This window comes from Drosophila pseudoobscura, chromosome 4, assembly GCF_009870125.1.
Source record: "Drosophila pseudoobscura strain MV-25-SWS-2005 chromosome 4, UCI_Dpse_MV25, whole genome shotgun sequence".
Lineage (NCBI taxonomy): Eukaryota > Metazoa > Arthropoda > Insecta > Diptera > Drosophilidae > Drosophila > Drosophila pseudoobscura.
In genome coordinates this window covers 27535252-27560366 of record NC_046681.1, presented here as the reverse complement: position 1 = coordinate 27560366, position 25115 = coordinate 27535252, and the positions used below count along the sequence as shown (strand labels likewise).

The following is a 25115-nucleotide window of genomic DNA, read 5'->3' as shown; positions in this document are numbered from 1 at the left end:
GTGTGTGTGTGTGTGCAGCATCCCCACCACCACCCCCCACCCCCAATGACCGTTGGAGCATCCTTCTTAAGCAAATATACGGACGAGACGGAACGTGTCCGGGCCATATCAAAATGATGTATGTCTGTTAGATTTGTTATAAATTTTATTTGCTGTTTGCCCCCCTCACCCCCTTCCCATTCCCCTTGGATCGATCTGGAATCCAATACAGATGCAGTCAATTATTAAACGGTTGAGTGATTGCGGGCTGAAGGGCAGGGGTACAGTGCGTTTCAAGACAGATGGATGGTTAGGGCTTTAAATTGCCCATGGAATAGGATCCTACACTTCACTTTTGTAGAGTTTTATGGATCCACTAGTACATCCCCCTTGGATCAGCTGTGGGAGTCCCAAGGCACCGACCAATCATCATCACACCAATCATTATAACTCTGACTAATAACATACGACCTATCTGGGGTCTAATGCGTATTACTATACATCGATAAGATAGGGAACATTATCAAGCAAAAACTTATAGATACTGTTTACAACATATACTATCTGCGGGTTTTATACTTCCCCAAACAAATGAAATATTTGTTGATCTATATGAAATTTATGTATTATAAATAGCAAATCAATCACCTCCATTTCTGGCCTTAAGAATGCATGACATTTGTGTCTAGGGCGGTAGAGAGCCAAAGAAATTGATTGATTGTTAGGGATAGTCCAGGAAATTCTTGGGTGGAAATGCGGTAATGAAATTCAAAGACGTTTAAGGCAATTTTCACCAATTTATTCAGTGTGAAAACTTTAACGAAAAGGCAAAGAAACGTCAACAATCCGCAACTCAAACAATGAGCACATCAATAACCTTTTTCTGGGTATGGGCTAGTCCACTATCTTTATAGGGGTCTATTCGGGAATTCCGAACACGAATAGGGGGCTTATGGACTCCCAGTTCTTATCTGGGCAGCTGATAAGTCCAGTGATGCACTCGAAATAGTATTTTGAATCATATAAAGGGTAAGTCAAGGCTTCAGTAACTTTAGTACGAAGTTGCGGTTAGCCAAGTCAAGATGTCGCCTCCTCCACACCACGATCACCACCACGGACCACCCCACCACGGGCCCCCTCACCATGGGCCCCCTCACTGTGGGCCCCCGCATCACGGTCCCCCGCACCACGGGCCGCCGCACCATGGGCCACCCTGCCACTGCCACGGACCGCATCACGGACCTCCGCACCATTGTCCCGCCCACCATCATGGACCTCCCATGCATCCTCGTTAGGATTAACCGGGAACCTTTAGTTAATAAAACACAAAAAACTTAACAGAAAAGTGCAAAGAATTTAACACAAAAGTGCAACCCATGTTTTCCAAATGAATTGTAATCCATTAAACGTTCAATATTTACATACATACTCGTTTGTGGTGCAAAGATTTTATAATTAAAACAAAATATATCTCTTACTAAATTTAAAATAACATGAAACAAGTGGATTTTCGTTTTTACCTTTGAAGTAGATAAACTATTATGATTAAAATGGGATTGTTGGAGCAAAAAATAGTGTCGTTTGATAGATGGACAGCAAGATAAATATAGAGATAGGCAGATATAAAGATATAGATTGATGGCTCTAGATAGATAAAATGAGAATATTATTCTTTTGGACAACTCGAAAATTAAACGATAAATCTGGAAACTGGTTAATTTATTGCTTAATACGACACTGCCAAGAATTATCCCAATTTAAAATAAAGCTCTTTATATGGATGCTTAAAACAAATTTTTTGAAATTCTGCAATTTCTTCAGAAGTCAACAAATTACACCTGCTTTTTGCAATATTTTCTCATCAAATTGATCCTAACAGAGGATAAGGGAACGAAAATACCTCCACATTTTCATTGGAAATACCTGTAAATCGGAGCTGAAATAGTGATAAGCGAAATACTATTTCCCATCCAAAATACAACCAACCAAAGACTTAAACTTTGTAGATCCTTTTAGAGTCAATATCCCCTGTTCGCAGTAGAACGAATGTCGAATAACAAATATTATATTTTCCTTAAAAAAATCACATATGCAGAAGTATTTTTATATCGATCGAGAAGTAAAGCCCATCAATACTGTAATCTAAACTCACTCTAATATTCCGTTTACATATTTAAATATTTTCCTTAAATCTCCCTTCAAATTATTGCTGGTTATATTTACCAATATTTTTGATCGTGCAAATTGTTTTCTTTTTATCCTCTACAATATTTCCCTTTATTGCGTATATTTTAATCCATATTTAGCAGTTAATTGTTGATTACTAAAATAAATAATCTATACCTTCAGGCACTTGTGGAGCTCGAGTGGTAGCTCTGAGGGAAATAAAGTCCATAATCTACTCCAAAATTGTAATTTCTTTAGTATAAATTGAAAACACTACGTGGTTAAGTTTTGTTCGATAAATATTGTTGTTTATTTCCTTTTTTCCAGCACTAACAAATCATTCAATCATCGTTTGGGGTCTGATAGGCTATCGCATTTGTTTGGTATTGCGATTTTCGCTTATAAACATTAGTAGATAGCACATTGACAGGTTGTTTACGGTTGAAGTCGGGTAAATTTCTTGAAAAAAACAAAATTAGTGGTAGCCCTTGCTTAAGGCCAGGTCTTAGCGAGCTCCGTGGCTGGGCCCATGGGGCGGTGGCGACGGGTGATGCGGCGGCTCATGGTGGATCGGATGCACTGGGGTCTGGTGGGGGGGTCCGTGGTGAGGCGGATGGTGGGGCTGTGGTGGTGGTGGCGACATCGTGGCAAAAGTAAATTCGATGGTGAACTGAAGTAAATGTTTATTCTCCGCCCTTTTTATAGGAAAAAGCCAAACAAGCACCACCCCAGAAGTGGTTTATCAGTTTTATGCCCCGATAACGATATTCGAGTACGAGAACGATTCATATCGGAATTTCCCAGTGACAAATCCACTCTAACTAAGCGAATGGCTGGGTTTTGGATTTCCCTTCAGGCAGTAGATAAAATTCAGTGCACAGAGAATATAAATATATTGTTTCATATGATCTCTCACACATAAATTTCCAGTTCGAAAATGATGAAAAACAATTTACTTTTGGACACGCTGCATGCGGTCGAACAGGTGGAGGTATCCTTCGACCAGACCCTGCGCACGATCAGCGAAATCAATCATCGGTACGAACTGGTCACGACCCTCAAGAAGGGCTCCGCCCGCGGCCGGGATGCGTACGAGCGGGAGATCCAGGCAGCCATCACGGACTCCACCGCCCGCTCGAAAGTCCCCGCCAAGAAGGGCAGGAAGAAGAAAGCCACGCCCCCGAAGAGAATCAAAAAGTGGAGGACAGTCAGCGCCAGCTTCGAGTGCCTGAGCGAGCAGGAGGACGAGCTGGAGGAAGGCCCCGCTCCACAGATGGACCTGGAAGTACCGTATAGCATGTACATGCAGGCCAGTGGCACACAGTTCTACCACATCGAGTGCAACTGCAACATTGTGGTGCCCAAGAAGACCTACAAGGAGCGCATCGAGCGACTGCATCGGGCGGCGCAGCAGAAGTTGCAACAGCAGTGCCAGGCGTTCAGCAATCGGTGCGTCAACCCAGAGCCCCAGAGCCCAGAGCAGGACGAAGACCTTCGGAATTGCTGCAGCTATTGCTGTCCGTATTGCTGTTGCAACTGTTGCGAGTCCTACTGACAAATTCCCAAATGTACCCCCGCAAATCTTATGTTAAACTTTTGTGAATAGTTGGATTTTCTTTTCTTTTTCTTTGCATATTTTTAGGCATTTCTTTTATAAACGTTTATTAAAGCACTCACCCTGAATGTTGTGGTACTCTTTCCAGAAACCGATTCTTCAAGGACGAAGATGAAACGGCAACAGCTTCCCAAATAAAATCCTCTCTAGGAATTGGAAATTGGCAAATATTCCTGTGGCAAAGGCGACTCTGCAGGCATCAATGACAGAGAGCTGAGACGCACCTACGGACCTACGGAAGGACCACTTTGAGCCAACCGATGTGCAGCTAATCAAGCTCTCCTCATCTCCAATGACACCACAACCCACCACACCCCGTAGAAGTCAATCGTATGAAGGCATTCATTTCTCAAGCGTTCCCAGGATGCCCCTCTATCATCGAGGGTCAGGCATTGCAGTGTTGTGTTAGCATTAGTGGAACGTTTGTTCAACGGCGCAGCATTTGTCTCCCAGTAGAGACCCAGTAGTCATACGGGGGACAAATGAAGGCCATAGACAGACATGAATCCTTGGCTACTGTGAACTATCGATGGATCGGCTTTGGGAATTTGTTTCGTTGGAAAAATCTGGCAATCCTCGCCATCACTGGAACCTACATACAACCTGTGTACTCGTATCTTCAAGCGGACATCTGCAAGAGTAAAACACCATTTAAAGTATATTTTTCTTATTTTGGACAGATTTAACCTACCAGATCCTTTTTCAGAAAGACGACTACCATTTTGATAACAGCCTAAGCCACATCAATGGCATTGCCTTAAAGAGGTAGTAGGGAAAATGGAAAGGCCTTCAAATGCGAGCTGCCAGGAAGAGCAACGGGGCGGCCCAAGCGGAGCAATGTGAGACCTTCGCGTCTCGATACCTGGAACTGGTGGAACCCCCAACTGGTATAAGAGCAGGCCCAGCGTGGAGACGTTGCTGTGAGGAGGAGTTGCCAGAATAGTTAAGGAGGAGGATGCACAAGAAGGAACCTTTGGAACGAATCACTATAGCTTTTGTATTTGAAAGTATATTGGAAGCATGTAATTATAACATTTAAAGTAACGATTCAACATCCTGCATACCGACTGGGCATATATCCCTAAGTCTGCGACCCTTCGCTGCTAGTCTCTTAACAATTGTATAGTTTTCTCCATCTCTGCAGACTCTTCTTTAAGCGCAGGACCTTTAAATCATTAAAAATCATTAAATCAGCAAACGCAGTGAAAATGGAATTAATTTCACTTAAGCTGCTCTCTTTGGCCCGTAATTCGGTTTAATTTAATGCTTTCCGTGTCGCCCGCCCCTCGTAATTTTCAATAACTAGCCGCAGCATCGATTACCAATGGCAATTACAGGCGGAATACAGGAACAAACCATCGAAAACAGTGGTGGTTGGGGCAAAGCAAAACAAAGCAGCATTTGCTTTATTTACGAGACGCATTCTGTGTGGGTAAACTTAAACGCTAATGGCATAAACATCCGGAACGTGAGCAAAATGTTTAAAAACCGCTTCAAACAAACAGGACAACGAGGTTTACGGTTTACGGTCTACGGGCGAGGATTCGGCGAGTGTAATGTAGCCGCCGCCGAGGAGGACGTCACCGACGCCCAAATCAAATCTCAAATCATGCACGTTCCTGTTCAAAGAATAGAATGAGGGAATTGAAAAGCGCCAGCAACAGAAACCCAGGAAGCCCAGGAAGCCAGGAACCCAGGGCTGAAGGCTGATGCGGATGCCGAGGACAGCAGCTGCACTCTCTCTCTCTCTCGCCTGCACGGGGGAAAATTGTTTGAAAATTCAATTCACACATTTGCCAGTTGTCGATGATTTTCTGTGATTTTGACTGGGTTCGAGTCCGGGTTCGGGCTCGGGTTCGGGTTCCGGGTAATGGCAGCTTCTTGCTGGCTCATCCTCAGCCATAGGCCATCGGCCTACCATTTTGAGGTTTTCGTTTTGGCTTTCACTTGGCTTTCTGCTCTCTTTTTTGCTGGTTTTTCCAGCAAATAAGTGGAAAATCGCTACGAATTGTTACAGTGTCAGAAGTCTGTGGAGTGGAGTGGAGTGGAGTGTTCCAGGCACGTGCATATGGAATACTCGACGCTGTCTCTGGTATCCATTGCAGAGAGCTCCCCCTCTGGGCCCTGGCCGTGGCCGTGGCCTGGCCTGGCATGTGTTTGAAATCTGAGAAAGCTTTTGAATCTTTTTTGGCGGGCCATTCCTCCTTTCCTTCCTCTATTTTGTATGCAAAGAGTTGTTCAAAATTTAATTTATTTACTTTGCCCTCCAGTTGTTGCTCCCGCTGCTTCTGCCTGTTTATTGTCTGCAAATGAAATGCTTCTATGTCCCGCTTGTCCTTGGATTTCTTTTTAAACGAATTACCATTTGCCAGCTTTGATGTTGGTTTCTTCTCTGGACTTGCGTCTCATTCTTTTCGGTTTTTGGGTTTTTTGGGTTCTGGGTTAGTTCTGCTTTGAGGCAAACTTTGCAGACCATAAAGTTTTCACTTCATGCAATTTTAATGACTTAACGAGCGGCATTCCGTTTGACACGGGAACGGAGAGGGGCAGCGTCTCTCTGGCACGCCAGACAGGCGGTGGCACCCGGCTGTGGCAGTGGCAGTGGCAGCGGCAGCTAATTAGGCAAACGCTCGCCGATTACCAAACGAAAATGTTCACTTTTCCTTTTTCCCTGTTTTTCCGTTTTCAGGGGGAAACTTTTCAATTGCACGGACATGACGCTCCACATAAATGCACGGAAAAATCACGGTATGTTTTGTTTTTATTACACACCAAAATTCGCTTAAAGTTCGGGAAACAGACAGACACCCTTTACAGAAGGAAGAAGGGACTTTAATTTTTGAAATTTAAGCCATATCTGTTTAGATCGGACTGTGGCAGCTCCGCCCTGTAGTGTTAACCCACTTTCTTGAATCGTCCACATCCATAAATTCAGATAAAACATGTTTCCCTTCCTCTTTCCTCCCTTTCATCGGTAAACGGAGACTCGTCCTGCTTATAGTAGTGCCAACCAGTAAGGAATCCAAACTCAGTACGACTCAGTTAGACTGCCCCTGAATTCCTATATCTCCAGCAACTAGTCAGCATATCATAAAGCGGACAACGATCAATCTGAAACAGTACCCAAAACTTCGCCTCTTTCTACCCATCGTCTCCATTCAAAATCCATTATTTTCGTCTATATTTATGTTTTATTTGTTGATCTTCTTCAGGTTCGATCTACAGCCAGTAAGTTAGCCCCTATAGCGACGCACCACCACGATGGTCTTGATGCACCTCTTGGGGTTCTTGCACTTCACCTGCTGGCGGGTGTTGCACCAGTTGTTGCCCCTCCAGCACCACTTGCCGCCACTCTTCTTGGTCGTGGCGCTGGTCACGGGTGCCGCTGTCGTCGTGGTCGTAGCTGTGGAGGCAGCCGTCGTTGTAGCTGGGGCCACTGTCGTTGTTGCAGCCCCAGTCTGAGCGACTGTCAACTGGATGGCCAGGGCAATGAGAGCGGCTACGACAAGGAACTTCATCTTGGCTGAGGTTTGGAGCTGGTGGTTAATGTCTGGAACTGTGGAGAGATGACCGAGTTTTGTGATTGGTAAGAGTGCTACTCGGATTATTTATAGGGACCCCATTGGGCTCCAGCTTCCGTTTCTTCCTCTTATTATGTGTACTATACATACTTCTCATGTTCTTCCACATGGAAATGGAATGTGTATCAATACTGAGCAAATACCCAAATACCCAAATATTTGCCTTTGATACTACTCTTTGAACAATTGGATAACTGTAACCAGATTAACCACCAAACAGCTGGGTTCATCGACAGGGGAAACGGAGGTAACTGGCGGAATATATGAGTAACAAGTATTTGATACATTTTTCGGCCACTACACGACGCACCTTTTGTCTTGGGCTCATATCTGTCTCCACTGACTGAATATTTAGAACTTTAGAACAAATGTACAAATTGTACAAATATTTGCCGAAGCCGTTCAACCGTTCCACCGTTCTATTGGCTTACATTTGTGTCTGTTTACCGTAACTGGGACAGACAAGATCAAGATCAAGATCTAATCAAAGCTCTGCAAATAAATGCTCCAAAAGGGAAGTATTTATACGGAACCAAATCAGTTACACAAACAATCGAAATCAATCCAAAAATCTGCTTAAAAACGCAGCGTCTCACGACAATTAATCACAACACTTGGTTCCATCAGTTCGATAAGAGCTCCAAGAATTTCCAGACATTTCACAGAAGTACAGCACGAATCCAGACGAATCCAAGATGAAGTTCCTTGTCGTAGCCGCTCTCATTGCCCTGGCCATTCAGTTGACAGTCGCTCAGACTGGGGCTGCAACAACTACAGTTGCCCCAGCTACAACGACGGCTGCCTCCACAGCTACGACCACGACGACAGCGGCACCCGTGACCAGCGCCACGACCAAGAAGAGTGGCGGCAGGTGGTGCTGGAGGGGCAACAACTGGTGCAACACCCGCCAGCAGGTGAAGTGCAAGAACCCCAAGAGGTGCATCAAGACCATCGTCGTGGTGCGTCGCTATAGGGGCTAAGAAACTACATTCCCCACAAAATAGCAACCAATAAACATTACGATTGTGCCGAAAGCATACAAATTGATGTTTTAAAAGCTAGTACGAGAACAGGGTTTCATACCCGAAAGTAAGGGGTAGTCCACGGGTCTCTTTTTTGGCTCGTTGATGTCTTGAATATGGGCTTACCAAAAAGAATATTAAACAAACGGGCGGCAAGGGCCGCGGCTCTACACAGGCTCTACAGGGGCGTACACTACATTCATACCTGGTAATCAGTCAGTATTTTATACATCATTATACACAAAAGCCGAAATTGGTATCGGACCCATTGATTGGCGCATTCTGTCTCTCTCTCTGTCTCTGTCGTTAGATATCGCTGTTCGTGAAAAGGACGATTTAGTCATTTGGTTAACGGGTGATCTCTACGTTATCTTTCTCGACTTCGCAATAAAGAGGAACCACGCAGTTTCGGCAGTCTAGTAGAAATGATTGTCGGAAACTTTCCCTCCTGGGTGTTACACTCCGGTAGGTACATACATATGTACTCTTCGAGTACGGGGTATAAAAAGATCTCTGAAGTGCTTATTTGTGGTAGTATTATACACTTTCAAGAAATATTGGCCACTCCCACACAATTTTCTGTAAAAATATAAAAGATTTCTTGGAGTTTCGCTTGTTTTTTCTTCCACATGTATTTTTTGTGTGTAATTTATTAAATGTAGCTTTAATTTAGACAAATAAATTAAGAATTAATGATATAATAACTATGGTCAACATGTATATTATGTAATCGTGTAGGTAAGGAGCGGTTCGGGGGCGTAAATGAGCAAAACCGGCCAGTGGGGTGGTGGAGGGCGGGGGGAGAGTTATAAAAAAGTTCCTGTAAAAAATGCGCAAAAATGTATTGAACACAAACAAGCAAAAATGATGGGGGTGGGGGGCCAAGGGTCAAAGGTCATCCCAACTGCAGGATGCCTGTGGATGACTGATATGCTGATGAACAGAGCAGAGATAGACATAGAGAGAGAAAGAGAGAGAGACTGATTCCGGTTGATTTTGAGTGTTATGTGTGTGTGTGTGTGTGTGTGTATGGTATGACTAAGCCCCAGTCACGTTCCGCACTGGGGATGAGTGTGTTGAGTCGTTGCTCATCGATGGAGGGTGGTGGGGGGTGGGGGGGAGCATCCGAATCATAACATGTCCTTGAGCACCTCCTTCTGGGCGGCAGTCAATTTCTCGGGAAACTGTATGTCGAACGCCACGAGCAGATCACCTTTCCGTGTGGTGTCCTTGGGGAAGGGCAGGCCGTAGCCCTGTATGCGCTTCACCGTGTTCGGCTTGATGATCTCCTGCATGGTGCTGATGCGCAGCTTGTCGCCGGACATGGTAGGAACTTGGAAGACGACGCCGCAGAGAGCCTGCAAATCAATCGAACAGAATTTTTGTATTTATTTTTGCACTTGGCTTATCAATCAAAATGGTCGAGTCGGGTCAGCCCCAATGGCCACAACGACTCAATTTCGTTCCCCCAATTTCGGGCTGAACAAACATCACACATGAGTCCCACTGTCGATGGAATGGGCAGAGCGAGAGAGAGATCTATCAATCTTTTTGGTAATCCTGTTTATGTTCTTAGCTGCCTTTCTTTTCTGTTGCACAGTCTACTCCGCCTTGGTCCTTCTTAGTCCTGTGTTTGCCCTCGTATCGGGCCATAACATTTGTAAATCCTTTTTTATGTAGCCTAATTCGTGTTTAAACATGTTGTTGACACGCTTCTATGCTTCTGTGTCCTTCCCTTCCTTTGTTTGCTTTTCCTTTGCCTTTCTTTGGCCCCAAAAAACATTTCCATTGATACGTCTGTTCGTTTGACATACGATTTGTTTAATTGGCCCACTAAAAGATGGGCATCAATCAGGGTTTGTCTGGCCCCAGACATTGACGTGGCTTACTTAATTAAGCCCAGCCAAAACGAACCGAAACTTTATCCGATTCGATCCGTTTTCTCCAGGGAAATCTATGAGCCCTTAAAGCTGATTTTAATTAAAGGCTGGTGGACTTTTTTCTCTTGTTGAGGGTTATTTATAGGCCTGAACTTATCTAATCATCGGACTGCGATTTTTGCCCTATCAAACGGGGCGCATAATCTTTGCGGGTTGGGACGATAGACTTGGGCAGTCGTAGGGTCTTAGGAAGTGCAAAATGTGAGTCAGTGGCAGGGATTCTCATAGAACGTAAACAGTGTAATCTTTTACAAGTAAGTTGTGGGATTTTGATTAGAAATAAGATATGGTTGTGAGTGCAGAACAAACTAATGAAAATAATATAAAAAAGCTATAGTTTGAAAGGTGTAAATAAGTAAATCATTGGTTTCCTAGCCTTCATTTCAGAGTGAACTATTTTGTATATATTCTTAGGGTTCTACAGTGCGTATTCCGGATTGAAGAGTGGAGACAGACCAACTATTTCCAGTGAATCCGTCATGAAAACCCACTAGTCAGCCAACTTAACACTCCCTTTCGCTACAATATGTACATACATTGTACAGACAAAATTAAACTGAATCATTCTGCGTTTAAGTCCCTTCTAAACCTCTAAAATATACAGAAATTTGTATACAAAATACTTCAATAATGTTACTATTTCTCACATTTTTGGATACATTCCTATCTGCTGTGTACCTTCCCTTGTTTGCTTTGCAAAGTGGCGCTCTCAAGTGGATAGACACATGCACCCTAGGTATTTGTAAGATTGATTCGCAATCTTGACTTCCCATTGAAGTGTTTGGCCACCATTTGAAAGTGCCTTGTTAGCATATCTCGAGGTATATCATTTCATTTCCCTATCGAGACCCTTGAAATGACAGATTATCTTCGGTAATCCTTTTGGGTCGCCGAACCCCATGTACAATCATTTCTCAAATATTCCAGCTAGATCCCATAAATAACCCAACAACTTAGATGTCAATCCCCAACGCTTCAATGATTTATTTCACACTGAAAAAAGGGTTTTTGTCGGGTCTCCAGCCAAGCCCAGAGATGCCTATCGGGAACCGAGCGATATACATATATTTCATGCCAATCCATAACTTGTCAGAAGTGATTTGTAACCCAAGAACTGGCCGAACACTTGTTAAATAGTTGTCACTGTGCTCTGGGGCCTCACCCAATAAAAAAATAAGAAGTACAACGGCGACAAAAAACCAATGTGCACACCTTATGAATATTTAAATATGGTACCCAATATATCGGGGTTTTGAGTATTTGCTGAATGGCGAATTTAAGGCGATGACAACATAAACTGATGACGACAGACCCCAACAACAACAACAACAACAACAACAACCCGTTCCCATGATGACGACGCCGACGACGACGACGACCAGCATCAATATTTTTTTAATGGAAATGTTGAAAATGTTGTTCCAACTAAAGCAACGACAAAAATATATATACACGTACGTTTGGTCGTATATGAAAATCTGTAACGCTTAAATACTTTGCTACCTTTTACGGAAGCTGAAGCATAAAAAATTCCCCTCACAATCCTCACCAAAAAAAAATAAAAGAAAAGAGTGAACAGGGGGAAAACAGAGGGAACGCGAAATATAAAGGGAATAAAAATGTGAATGGCGCTACGATAAAATTTTGCGAGCACTTCTCAGCGATCAGGTATACACCCAAGCCACAAGGCCTAAAATGAATCTAAAAAACAATAATTGGACGCCGAAGATGGTGTACTCTTTCGGCTAGTTCTTCCTATAAAAATCACATTTTTGGGGTTTTTTGTAATGGATTGCATCGCGTTTTAGATAAGAAAAGGAAAAGCTAAAAAGTTAGGGACTATTTCTTAAAGAGAATTGCAGAAGAAATGCCTTCAACTCTGCGCTACAAAACCCTGTACTCTTTCGGATTTAGGGACCTAGCTAGTTCTTCCCATAAAAATTCCTATTATGATGCAATTTTCTAATGGATCGCCTTGCTTTTTGTATGAGAAAAGTAAAACAAAATGCTATGAAGGCCTTCTGCCGGAAATCTGTAAAAATAGAGAGGATTTCTTATAGAGAATCGCAGAGGAAATGCCTCCAGAGTTCTGCTTTACAAAACCCTGATGAAAACTTGAGCACCCTCTGCTCCTTAGGGTACAAATGACAGCCTCAAATGGAAGCCCATTTCAAAGCTTGGATTTCTAAATGGAAAAAAAAGTGATGTAAATCAAGCCATAGATGATAAATTTGAATGTCAGCTTCAGCTTAATGGCAGGCAAGTTGCAGGCAACAAACATAAATCCACCCATACCATAGATTTTCCCGCATTTTCCGCACATTCCCGCATTCATTTCGAACGCAGCACCAGACAATTACTCTCACTGAAAGAACTCGGGGAAAGAGCTGGCTGGCTGGCTGGCTGGCTGGCTGGCTGGTTGTGCTGGGATATTTTCCTGGCCAAAAACAAATCAACAACATTCAATCGCATGTCATAAAGCATTATTCTAGTGGGTCTTCTTTTTGGTGTTTCTCCTCCATCCTCCTGCGGACAACTGTCATCAAAATGCAAACGAAGTTTTCGACTACCGAATGCTTTCGCTCCTTTTTTCTAACAACAAATAAAAATGTGAGGGACTCTCCCGCACTCAGAGCAAATCATTTTGTAGTGCCCGCACCCAAACGTAGCTACCAATCGAATGACAATGCCATTCGGACGGACAGGGAGAACAACAGCAACAAGAGGAATACTGCGGCGTCTGGCCATCAGTTACAAGCGATTCCCAGTCCGAGTACTCGATTCCCGGTTCCCCATTCCAGAAGCCCCAGTCCGGGTCCCAGTCCCCCTTCTAGTTTGCCGTCCAGTCTGTTGAGTGGGCGAGTCCTGGCTGTACATCCTTGAATTGTTCATCAATTTTAGTTTGCTGCCATTGCGGAAATTCTGACGCAGGCACTTGAAAACAAAAGCATTGTTAAATTTAATTTCCATTTCTAAAATATGTGCAGTGAAAGCAAGCGCCCTTCCGCGCTTCAGTGCTTGGATTTGTTTGTATTGAAACGATCGATGGAAACTGATTTTAAGGTACAGGAATATCCATCATACGCTCTAAGGTAAGACCATCTACTCTACGGAGGATATACTACATCTTAGGTCCGACTTCTCGACTTCGGGTTAAGATTTATCGGCCCGCAAAAGTGTCTGAATCTCATGCGAGTTCTGGCTCTTAAACTGTGACAAAAAGATGAAGAAGAGACTATTGACAGCTAATTTAAGAAAGTCAGATGAAGTAGACGATGAAGGCACTTTACAATAACGAAAGCATAAACAGCATTTAAGGCACAGGAATATCCATCACACGCTCTAAAGCAAGACAGTGCATACTACAGAGGATACACAATATCTTACGGCCAGTTTCTCGCCTTCTGGTCGGCTGTCAGAGACGGAGTCAACGGAGAGACCATTGACAGCTGATTTAAGGAAGCCTTCACAGTAAACAGCTGAAGCAATATTCCAAGCAACCCTGTGTTTTGCGCTGTAGAGCACTTTTGTGCGCTCCACCCTCGTTTGGACACCTTACTAGCTTTTTAGGACCGACCACTAGCCGGCACCTTAGCCCGAACTGGACACACCGGCCCTTAATCATATACCTCCAAAATCTGCATCGAGGACTGCTCTTTAAAGCCCTTAACTGATTTGCTAAAGAATATTCCCCTGCTCAGTCCTAGAGCGACCACCCCCACTTATTTGATACGATACTTTTGTTCTGGTGTCAGAAATGTTTGCCATTATTTAAATCCCTTCAAGTTCATATTTCAACGCAGATGTGAATCGCAAAAAGTGTTGCCCAAAAAGCGAAATGCGAAAAATTAATTCGAAACTCATTGACTTGAATTTTATCGTAAACGATGATGTAATTTATGGGTCGTATTACTCGTAAATTTAATGCAGCCCCGACAGCAACAACAGCGAAATTATGACTGAAAAAAATTGAATTGAAATTTTTGTTGGCAATTATGTGGATGAACATATATGGAGCTTCAATTGCCTTATGGCTGGGCGGCGGCTTTTGAGAGATTCTACGGGCATGGAGTTGCTGTTTAATAAAGATTTATTTGCTCTTTGTTGTGGGGCAGCTCTGGTCCAAGATTGTAATTAAAAAATGGGAGTATATGATCCACTATGATCCACAGAGAAACATGACATCGAGTCCCAACATATCCACCAACCGATACGCATTCCCATAGCCACAGTCCAACATTTCGAAAATAATTATTACAACAACCTAAACTAAAAACCGTGTCAAATATTTCTATATAGAAAGAGCAACATGACACTTTAAGCTCGTAACCAAAACGGAATTCATAAATTCAAAATCCAGCGAAAAATACTTTGCCTTAGCGAGAGAGAAGCCCAAAAATATTTACTAAATTTGTCGCACTAACAAGCAATAAAATGTTAAAAATCCCCAACTAAGAGCCAAGTCAACTATTTAATCTACTTAATGCAATTAACAATTTTAACATCACTACAAACTCCGTGGCGTGTCATTTGGGTTTGCCCCTCCGCCTCCCCAGCTGCCCCCCCATTTCGTTTGGAGTATTTCAAAATTTTTGATATTCGCTTGCTGTTTTTGGATCTGTCCATATCGGACGAGTATCAGCGAACACAAAAAGCCTACAAAAACGAAAAGTTTTGTGCGAAGTTTTGCGCCGCCTGCGAGTGTGTAAAATTTTAACACCTCAGTGGGGACCCGGCTCTAGACGAGATTGCTGGCCAAAATCGATATCTCTCCCGCTCCCTCTCTCTCAATCTCAATCTGAATCGCAATCTCAATCGCAATCGCAATCTCAATCTGTGCCTCTGTCTGGGCCTGGTTGTTAATTGAAACTTGACCATGTTGACCAATTTGGCGGCTGTGGCTGGCTGGTCGTCGCGTATATGGTAAATTTGCCATAACCATAATGCCTGCCTGATTTCATTACAATTTGATTTAGGCACTGGCTGCGCCTCTAATTGGGCGCCATACTGTGAGAACCCAAGCACCAGGCACCCAGCAACCAAGTCTCAAGCGAATATCTGGTATCTGCAAGATATCGCCGCATAGCCTTCAATTTAGGGCTGCAAATGGTGCTTCAGAAGGTGGGAAGCAGTTCAAGGTTTGAAGAACCTTATAGTCAATCATTTATAGAGGGGTATATCCAGCATTCCGATACAGAATGTTAGTGAAATAATCCCATAATAATCACAGCTCTTCGATTTCGACTAGTATCTCTCTTGGGTCGTCGCCTTTCCCGATATTTTACTCATATTTGCGCTCGCTATAGAGCAAAGCGAGTGGTCAGGGGTTGCTACAGGGTCCCCCCAGTCTTTTATACATATTTCTGAGAAGAAGAACTCACCTGCTTGAGCGTTAGTCTCGCCGTATAGCGGAGATCGCTGCCCTCGCGCTTGAACATGGCATGGGGTTTATCCCTAATGATGAACACAATATCGGCGGGGATTTTGCCGGGCGCCTGGTCGCCCTCCTTCTGGAAGGTGACCTTGGTGCCCGACTTCCAGCCGGGCTTGATGGATATCTGCAGGACTTTGTCCTCTTTGCGGGAGCTACCATCTGCCTGGACGACGCGTCGGGAGATTTTCATTTTCTTAACACAGCCATGATAGATCTCCTCCAGGGTCACGTAGAGATCGTGCTCGACGGGTGGATCCTGTTTCTGTTCCTTCTTGAACGGCGTGTGCACATTGAAGGAGTGTGATCTGAAAGAGGGCCTACAAAAGATGAGCAAACGAATCGAAACGAGGCACAGAGACTCCTCGGAGGTGAACCAACCTGAAGGCACTGCCGAGACCATGCCTCGAGCCAATGCCACCAAATGGCGATGAAAAGAAATCGGGTTCCGTGTCCAGATCGAAGACGTTCTTGTCGAACAGATTGTCGCCCATGTCGAAGAAGGGGGCAAAGGGATTGCTGTTGCCGAAGAACTGGGCGAATGTGGCACGCGGATCGCCATGGAACTGATATGTAAATGTTTTGTTCGTGTTGCCGCCGTTCCTGGTGCCTGAAGGGATAACAAACAAAAAAGAATATCAGTTGAGTCCATAACCGATTGAACCAGTACGTACCGCCGCTCTTGAGACCATCCTCGCCGTATTTGTCGTACACCTCCCGCTTGCTCTTGTCCGAGAGGACCTCGTACGCCTCGGCGACCTCTTTGAACTTCTCTTCGGCATTGGCGGCTTTGTTTTTGTCGGGATGGTAGCGTAGGGCCAATTTCCTGTAGGCCTTCTTGATCTCCTCGTCGGTGGCAGTTTTTGGCAACCCCAGGGTCTTGTAGTAATCTTTACCCATTGTGCAGGTTCTGTGTAAGTGAGAGGGGTAGAGGAGCGGCTGAGCGGTGTCTAGATCAAAAGTGAGCTCTCAAAGTCGAAGTACTCTAAAATCTGTTGGAAATAATATCGGATATAGTACATTTAACTGATTAATCCTTGAGGAATACTTACAAATATATCAGTTATCTATAATCCATATATATATATAGACATATGTATGTGTAGGTACATCCAGGACCCTCTTATTTGCTATGATACTGCTCCAATAATATCTTCCTCTCTGTTTTTCCTTTAGAAAGGCACATGCATTTTGTCTGTCTCTCTCTCTCCCTCGCTCTCTCTTTCCTTCTTTCGCTTGCTTTATTATCACTTAAGATCTGCGAAAATCAAAAATATATATGTACATGTAGATATTTCTATATCTGTTTCGTATAGATAGTTCCATTTGGGATCATAAGACGCGTCACAGACCCTGAACGGACCGAAGCCCACGCCTTTGACTAAATTTAGACCGCCAGAAAGAAATATCTTGTTCTTTCCGGAACATTGGAAGTATCTATCCGTCCATCCATCGGTTCTTCTCGCACTCTCTCTTTATCTGTGTGTACAAATCGCTCTTGTCTATCATCCATTGATGGACACATTTAAATTAAATATTTGCCAGACTCTAAAATACTTCAAGTTCAATTATCAAAGCCCTCGACAAACGCCAAAGTCCCACGAATACTCATAGATATTCATGCATACATACATGAATATATATTCATACAAAATATATATGCAAAGATACATATTTTTGTTCTCTAGCCAATTCGCATTGACCTTAACATTTCTCAGAGTTCTTAAAGATCTTTCTGTCCAATTGAGTTCAAAAAAAGACGTGAATTAGAATTGACGATGACATTTATGAATGGTTCTGAGACAGTGCCAGATCATACCCCTTGAATGGGCCACAAGTGGATGTGTGATCTCTTGATTAGTTGACATTTCTATCAAGAGGCACTGCGACAGCTGTAATATAAGCCTCTTCCTGATAAGATGCTGATTGCGGTTTCCCGACAGAATCGATCGGTAAGATTTCTTTGAACATTCGACTGATCTTAGCCACAACAATCATGCCGCCTATACAGTAATCGTATCAACTGATACGGAAAGGATTTATATAAACAAAGCCACTAAAGGGTTGCAAAGCAGAATAATGTGTAGAATAAAAGAATTTCTAGAGATAAAAGCATAAAGAAAAGTCAAGAATTTGTGTATATTATAAAAGCTTGTTGAGATGAATGAAACTTAGTTTTAGATATATTCAACAATATTTTAAATGTTGTTTTCTGTTTCTTTCAGTCCTCTAATTGCATTGAAGGTCTGCTCGCCATTTCCCAAGTTCAAGATCGCGTCTGGCGCCCCAAAAGATTCATTAGCATTCGAGATGTCAACGCGCAGGCCCCGCTCAGTACACCCAATACTAAAAACAGTTTCCAGCCTTGGGCTTAACTGATTTCATCTTGGAATATATATATATTTATATCCGATGCGAAATTGCCGCAAAATGTCTGCCTTGAATTGCAAATCACAAAATGGGGAGAGTGTCGCCGGGAGATAGAGAGATATACATATGTATATGTATGTTATATAGTGTGTATATTGACAGGCGACGATTGATGCGATCAGCGCCATTCCAGACATTAGTCAGCTGCAGTGTGCATATAATTGTCTTGGCATCGGATCGGATCGGATCGGATTGGATTGGACGTGCCATCTATGCCGAATCGGTTCATCGATTCGTCTGCCAAATGTGTGCCAGATTGAGCGAGTCGGGAAAAGATTTGCCATGAGGGAAGGGGACAAGGTCACAATATATATAAAAAGATATATAGAAATATTTTTGCCAACATTTTCTGTCATCAGAGAAGAAAGTTATCTTCTGCCAAAAAAACATATATTTTCGCAGAAAAACAAAAAAGCATAAATAATGTGAATGGGAATACCATAAAATATAGAATATGTTATGCAAGAGCGATTATCTTGTGTGTTTTATTTGCAATATGTATAGCCCAGTTTTTAATTGAAAATGTTTGCTGCGTTTTTTCGCGTCACGTTTTAATAATTCTTTTTATGGGCTCTTCATTGAAATATTAACAACATTCGTGCATTGTTCGTGCTAAATTATAGGCTTAAGGTGGAAAATATCGAAATTATTGCATTCCATTTGTGTGGATATAAAGCGGACTTTTTTATGCGGAAGGGGGGGGCCTCTCCGGCCTCCAGCCTCCACCCTCCATCTCCACCCACACTCGACAGTTACAGCATGTTTTGTCTGTCGACAGAGTGGCTGAGGGGCTGAGTGGGTGGGTTGGGGACTTCCGCATGTATAATTCACCTCCTGGTGCCGGCTGCTCATTTATTGATTACAGAATAACATTTGTTTAACAATTTATTGAAAATTGCATATTGCATTATTAGTGAATTGGTTTTTCAATGTTTTTGTTGCCGTATCATTTTCGCATTTGCAATTTACATTTCGAATTTCTTTCTTTCCGTTTCGTGCGAAATAATAAATTGTCGTAGGTTATGAGGGGCCACATCACACGGCGGGGCATATACATATGTCTGACAATGTTTGTGTGTCGTCCTCGGATTGCTCTAATTGAATTGAACTTGATTTATTAATGCCTCTGCCTGGGACTCTGCCTGGGACTCTGCCTCGGACTCGACTCGGCCGCTTTAATTCCAATTTTGTGTCTCGTTTTTGCACATAAATTTCAAAAATATTCGCTTTTGATACAAAACTAAAAGAATTATATATATATATTATAATGGCAACAAATATTAAATTGTTGTGTGATTTATGTGCATATGTTGCGGGGGGGAGGGGCCTATTCAAATTAGATATTTATGGCTTTGGAGATCAAAGTCAACTGCCTGGGGGCTGTGGCTGTGGCTGGAGCTGGGGCTGGGACTGGAATATTGTTGATTAAAATCAGTTACTAATTCGACAGTTGATATTTTTCCCATTTTGGTGTAATAAATGGGCTTTTAACAGGGATAACACACAGAAAGAGATCACCCCTTAAACCAGCCTTCAATTAATTCAATTTGCGGCAAAAACATTTCCATTTCCAATCAATTTCCGCTTGAATTTCAATCCAGAGATTACAGAGGTCTACAGACCAAGGTTATTCCAACTGTTGATCCCCTCATATCATTCAACTCCACGTAGCACAAAGCCCCAGCCCAGGCCCATTCACTCTCGCTCTCAAATATACAAAACACACACAAACAAATCATTTGTTGGTGTTTCTGTTTTTTGCTTTTGCCCAAAGTCAACAACCAACCAACTCATTCATTGTCAGCCAACATTTGTTGTTGCTGTTGCTAAAATGAGCCAAAAAAGTGATCAGACACCATGAAGTTTATTCACCCACTCTTGACCAAATGATCCCCAACAAAAACAGCAAAAAATGTAGACAAAAACGAGTGCGACAAGAATCAACATCAGGCCAAGACCGAAGTCAAATCGTTTAGGCAAATCCACATACCCGTAAGATGACCAAAAAAGGAGTGAAGGTTGAATCTCATGGATCGAAGCTTGAGATACCCTTGCAGATCCATCGATTCCCAGAAAGAGATGCTCGCTTCTACTGCACAAATATATGGTATAATAATCGGATCTTAGGGGTTCTTGGCATGCAGGAAAACCCCTGATTGTTTACACTTTAAACGGTGGAAAATTATACCTTTGCAGATCCATCGATTCCCAGAAAGAGCTGCTCGCTTCTACTGCACAAATATATGGTATAATAATCCAATATTAAGGATGCTTAGCATGCAGGAAAACACCTGATTTTTTACACTTTAAAGGGTGGAAAATGATACCTTTTCTACACGTTGCAAAACATTTCCTCAAAATCATAATACCCGTCTGGGTAAAGGTGAGCAACATACCTATGTCTTGTATAATGGGTTTTTTACATATTTTGGGGGTGGAAATGCTTAAAGAAGTGGGTGTTTCTAAGCCGCAAATAGGTCGTATGACTAAGACTTTTTACCTGTCCCCCATCTGTACGGTAGAGACCCCCACACAATCATCAGACCGTAGACGTATTTGATTTTGGAGAAATTTTTGAGAAAAATGAATCATGATTCAAAAATGTGGCGGCACAATGGTCTATGATTTGCACGAATCCAGCAAGTAGTACTTTTTTGGGGTGGTGGGAGGATTACCCTGTTTCCCTGTTTACTCTGAAGTCTAATACTAATTCGAGAAGATCATTGATTTCACAGAATAAAACCGAATGCAAACCACACCATTTCCGTTTCATTTTGGCATTGTATTTGGCGAAAACGAAAAAAAAAAAACACAAACAAACATTTGCATAGAATAACTATTAAGGCACACAATATGTTCGCTGAAGATTTTTGGAATTGGTATTGGAATTTTTTCGGTCTCTCGGTCTAGCCGAAAATTTGCATTTTGACGATGAAAATGAAAAACTTGTTTCAGCTGGTTTGAATAATTATTTTTTGTTTAGAATATTGATTAAAATGTTGTTGCAAATGAAATTTAATTAAATGGATGTACATATATACAAAGTGGAAAAGCTTTCAATTAAATTGTTTGGAAAATACTTTGACACAAAAAGTATGGCTAAAAACTAATGCAAACACTTCCAAATGGAATGGATACATTTTGGGTTTTATTTAAAGGTATCTCAAGATACTTTTTATACGCTATAAAGCTGTACTTTAACGGTTCGGCACATCTAGTGAATTCTTAAAATTATAACCATTAAATGGAATACTCTTAATGGTTTTTTATAGGGAAATACTCAATGTGAAAAAACGCAATTTCGGTTTTGACTTTAATGTATTTTAAGATACATTTTTAATGCGCTACAAGTGAAATTTAAAGGAATCCGGACATGAAAAAGCAATCATTCATTTATAAAATTAAAAACCGCTTTTTTAGCACTTGACACAAGACATGCGTTCATGACCGCAGCACAAAAAAAAGTATAAAAAATTAATTATTCAATTACAAAAAAAAAATTCAGGCGTGAAAGTGTATTTTCCTGTGTTTTCTTTCTTCTTTTTACCCTCACGGCAGATTACTTTGCTTATTCCTGCCTCCGTCTCTGTCTCTCTTCTCCTTGTGCCTTTCTCGCACTCACACACTCTTCTTCTTGACCATATCTCTTTCTCTCATGACGAATTTAGCATGTGCCCGTCAGTCCGTGTCCATCCACCCACTCAGCAGCTGTTCAAAGAGTTAGTTCCGCTCTCCAAAAGATGGAGAGCGAGCGCCAGTGAGTGGAGGTGGTCTGTCTCTCTTTGGCTCTCGCATGTGTCATAATTTAAAAATACAAAAGCAAAAGCAAACAAGAAATGCAGAGTGGTTACGGAGGGGGGTGGGGGACTCAAGCTTTTTATACCCTAGCATCCATCGTTCCACATTTGTGTTATGAAAAAACATTTAAGACTAGAGTTTGCCTCTGAGTTTTGGTTGCATTTTCTTCAAAAAACAAGGATTTCTAAAACATGTTCGGTTTTTTTCACCGATCGTTCCTATGGGAACTACGATATAGTGCATATTACTACATATAGAAATACATTTTCCAATACAATACATATCTTCTGCGATCTACAGCCAGAGAAAAGAGCCCCAAGCCCCGTATAAGTAGTTACACTGGAAATATTGGAAATCGAAGTTGTTTTACATCAATTTTGCCATTAATATGAATATATTTTATCTATATATATGTGTCGAATTTAAATTAAATATATTTCTTATTTAAATGGAATATATTCCGACAAAATTTAAAATAAAATAGTTATTTTATTTAGATCAAATATATTAAAACCAAATTGAATTCTATTTAATTTCACTATTTTTGTTATTTGAAAACCACATGTTTAATATAAATACAGGTGTGTTTCTTTTTACTAAAGAATTTTTCTCCCAGTGTAGTGATCCAATTTGTGCCCAAATTACTTTTAACTGCCTTATGTAAATACTTGTGCGACTGCAATAACTAACGACTGCTGAATACACATGTAAAAACGAGTATATTCCGCAGTAAACCTATTTTATTCTAATGATCCTAACTGTATAACAGATCTACAAGTAAGTCTTCATACTAGATGAATATGGCTGTAGGTTTTGAAGGTTGTATTTCCTCCCCTATAGCGTTCCAAACATATGCTATAACCCATCATACCCTACCCTTTGGAAAAGTATAAGAAGAGGCCAAGCGCGAGCGAGAGTCTAGTGTGCTAACGGTACCAGCTGACAAATTCTCGACTGATTATGATTACCAGCAATCATTTCGTTTGGTTTTGCTTTTTTTGGGGTCTCTCTGGCGGAACTCTTTTTTTGAGGTGATTTACCATTTGGCTTCATTGCTTGCGATATATCCCACTTGAATATTGGCCATTTGTCTGAGACGTTTGCAGTTTTGGAGGCCAACAATCAAAGCCAAAAACGTTTTTATCCCCCACTTTTTGGTGTGTGTGTGTGTGTGTGTGTGCGTTCAATCATAATCGGCTGCCTTTTGTTCTGTTTACTTTTTATTTATAACGCAACGCTTTTGTTGTATGTAATTTCATTGTGGCCAACACAATTTGAGTGTTTGAGAAATGAGGCAACAGAAATAGACAAAAGTCTGGCCATAAAAAGTCGACAAGACCACAAGAAACCCAAAGAGAGGGCGAGAGAGAGAGAGAGACAACAGTTGTGGCTAAAGGGAATTGTTTGTTTAATTCATTTTGTTGCACAGAATTGTTTATTTAATTGGAAGAAGAATCAGAAGAAGAATCGCTTGGATCGATCATGGAAAAACCCCAAAGAACTCGAACATTTTCTGTCTGCTTCCGTTATTTCCCGAGCTGCAGGCGCAGCCAACTTTGGTCCTTTGAGGCCAGTGTTGCCAAACCAAATCGAACCGTTTTGGGGCCACCTGTACGAGTGTACGTTAGCACCTTCAAATAAACCGAAAATGTATAATTTTCGAAACGTTTCACACTCTCACATTGGGTGTAGAGACAGGGTGCTCTGTGCCCGGGTTCTGGTTGTGGTTCTGTGTATGTATATTCCAAAGAATCGGCCTGAACATTTCAAAAAAATAATCAAGCAAACAGCGGGCCACAGCGAAATTGGTGTGTGAAAAAAACGTACACACAAAAATAACTAAAAATGCTAAAAATAAAACTTATTTAAAGAAATGAAACCATGAAAAATCAAAAACACTGGCAAAAGCCAAAACGATGGCAAAATACAAAAATATAAATAATAAAATCAGGCGAAGGAAGGCAAGAACAAGAGCCAGAGAGATGTGAGAGGGATGCGATGTGATGTGATGTGTGTGGGGGACCAGTCGTGCAACCGTGAAAAGTTCGCTTTTGGACTTTGCCTAATTTGCAGATGCTTTCGGGGGCAGTACTTTATATAAGGGCACGAACGAATACCGTGGAGGATACTGGGGATATTCCAACAGCAAAGAACGATACAATCCGATCCAAACCGATCCTGTAGGTGACAATCAAATCTCACAGTCTCATGTTTTCAAAACCATAAAAAGCACTTGGTACGTATACGTATAGGTGTACTGTGGGTACTGTGTATATTTGTATTTTTGTTATTTCGCTTTGACCACATTTGGCAACAGAACAGAACAGAACGAATCCGAATCCGAATCCGTGACAAGAGTGAACCGTGTTAAGCTTCAGCACACAGAGACACGGACACGGACACAGCCATAGGCACAGACACAGACACAGACACAATGCTTATGCTCATTCCAGCACACTCAGGCACTCAAGCACTCCACACTCCACACACTCTGGCAAACACTCTCATACACATCTCACTCACGCACTTGCAAGTCCGTGATTAATTGTCATTGCAAAACAATAAATTGTGTGGAAAAATTCATTCGGGATTTCTTACAATTGATTGTGGATTGTGGATTTCGGGTGGGTAGCAGTCGAACGCTCTATTTGGTTTTCCGATCTTCTGATTTCGGTTTCAATTTATTATTAGCGCGATTTTTCGCTGCCAATGTGCCGTAAGATGCGTGCAGCAAGACCGTTAGACCGACGACGACGGAGCAGAATTCGCGAATGGGGGAACTGGGGACCACTGGGCCCCACACAGCAACTGTTTCTCTCTTTTTCTCTCTCTCTCTCTCTCTCTGATTGCGAGAGAGTGCTAGCGATCCCCCCAAGCACAGAGTCCAATCAAAAAGTGAGAGGCAGTTGTATTTTATTTTGTTTTTTTTCTTTTCTTTCTGGCTTCTGCAGCAGCTGTTATACGTATACTCTCCGCATGTACTTCATGTGCGAGTACAACAAAGGAGGAGAAGGAAGGGGGGGAAAAAAGCGAAACTGAAGTACAAAATCAAAAACGGCAATGAATTTCACGTTCCGCGCGAGACGATCGCAATCGATGTGTAGTATGCGTCATACTAGCCCGAGAGCTTTTTCCCATACCGAAGCTTTTACC

The 25115-nt window shown here is 42.1% G+C and overlaps 2 protein-coding genes across 3 annotated transcripts; one reads left to right on the top strand and one right to left on the bottom strand.

Moving 5' to 3' along the window:
- The first annotated feature begins 3000 nt into the window (after positions 1 to 3000).
- Positions 3001 to 3828, top strand: LOC4817619 (uncharacterized). The gene has a single exon (XM_001356983.4). It carries the CDS (start codon positions 3083 to 3085, stop codon positions 3698 to 3700), a length of 618 nt encoding a protein of 205 aa, XP_001357019.3. The 5' UTR covers positions 3001 to 3082; the 3' UTR covers positions 3701 to 3828.
- Positions 3829 to 8970: 5142 nt separating this feature from the next.
- LOC4817618 (dnaJ protein homolog 1) lies at positions 8971 to 24888 on the bottom strand. 2 transcript variants are annotated; one of them, XM_015180891.2, is made up of 6 exons: positions 24561 to 24888; positions 16787 to 16992; positions 16409 to 16726; positions 16116 to 16344; positions 15685 to 16054; positions 8971 to 9721 (listed from the first exon to the last, which is right to left on the bottom strand). In XM_015180891.2, the coding sequence occupies exons 3-6, from the start codon at positions 16632 to 16634 to the stop codon at positions 9494 to 9496; spliced, it is 1053 nt and encodes a 350-aa protein (XP_015036377.1). In that variant the 5' UTR covers positions 16635 to 16726; positions 16787 to 16992; positions 24561 to 24888; the 3' UTR covers positions 8971 to 9493. The 2 variants fall into 2 exon arrangements, with proteins under 2 accessions (XP_015036377.1, XP_001357018.1); XM_001356982.4 differs by having other exon boundaries at positions 15685 to 16042; positions 24561 to 24884.
- Positions 24889 to 25115: the final 227 nt, after the last annotated feature.

Bases quoted from the DNA above. Each gene is read 5' to 3' on its own strand.
- LOC4817619 (XM_001356983.4), top strand. From the start codon at position 3,083: ATGATGAAAAACAATTTACTTTTGGACACGCTGCATGCGGTCGAACAG.
- LOC4817618 (XM_015180891.2), bottom strand. From the start codon at position 16,634: ATGGGTAAAGATTACTACAAGACCCTGGGGTTGCCAAAAACTGCCACC. The intron at 16,055-16,115 runs GTTGGTTCACCT...CATCTTTTGTAG, and splicing joins GGTCTCGGCAGTGCCTTCAG to GCCCTCTTTCAGATCACACT. The intron at 9,722-15,684 runs GTGAGTTCTTCT...ATTGATTTGCAG, and splicing joins CGAGACTAACGCTCAAGCAG to GCTCTCTGCGGCGTCGTCTT.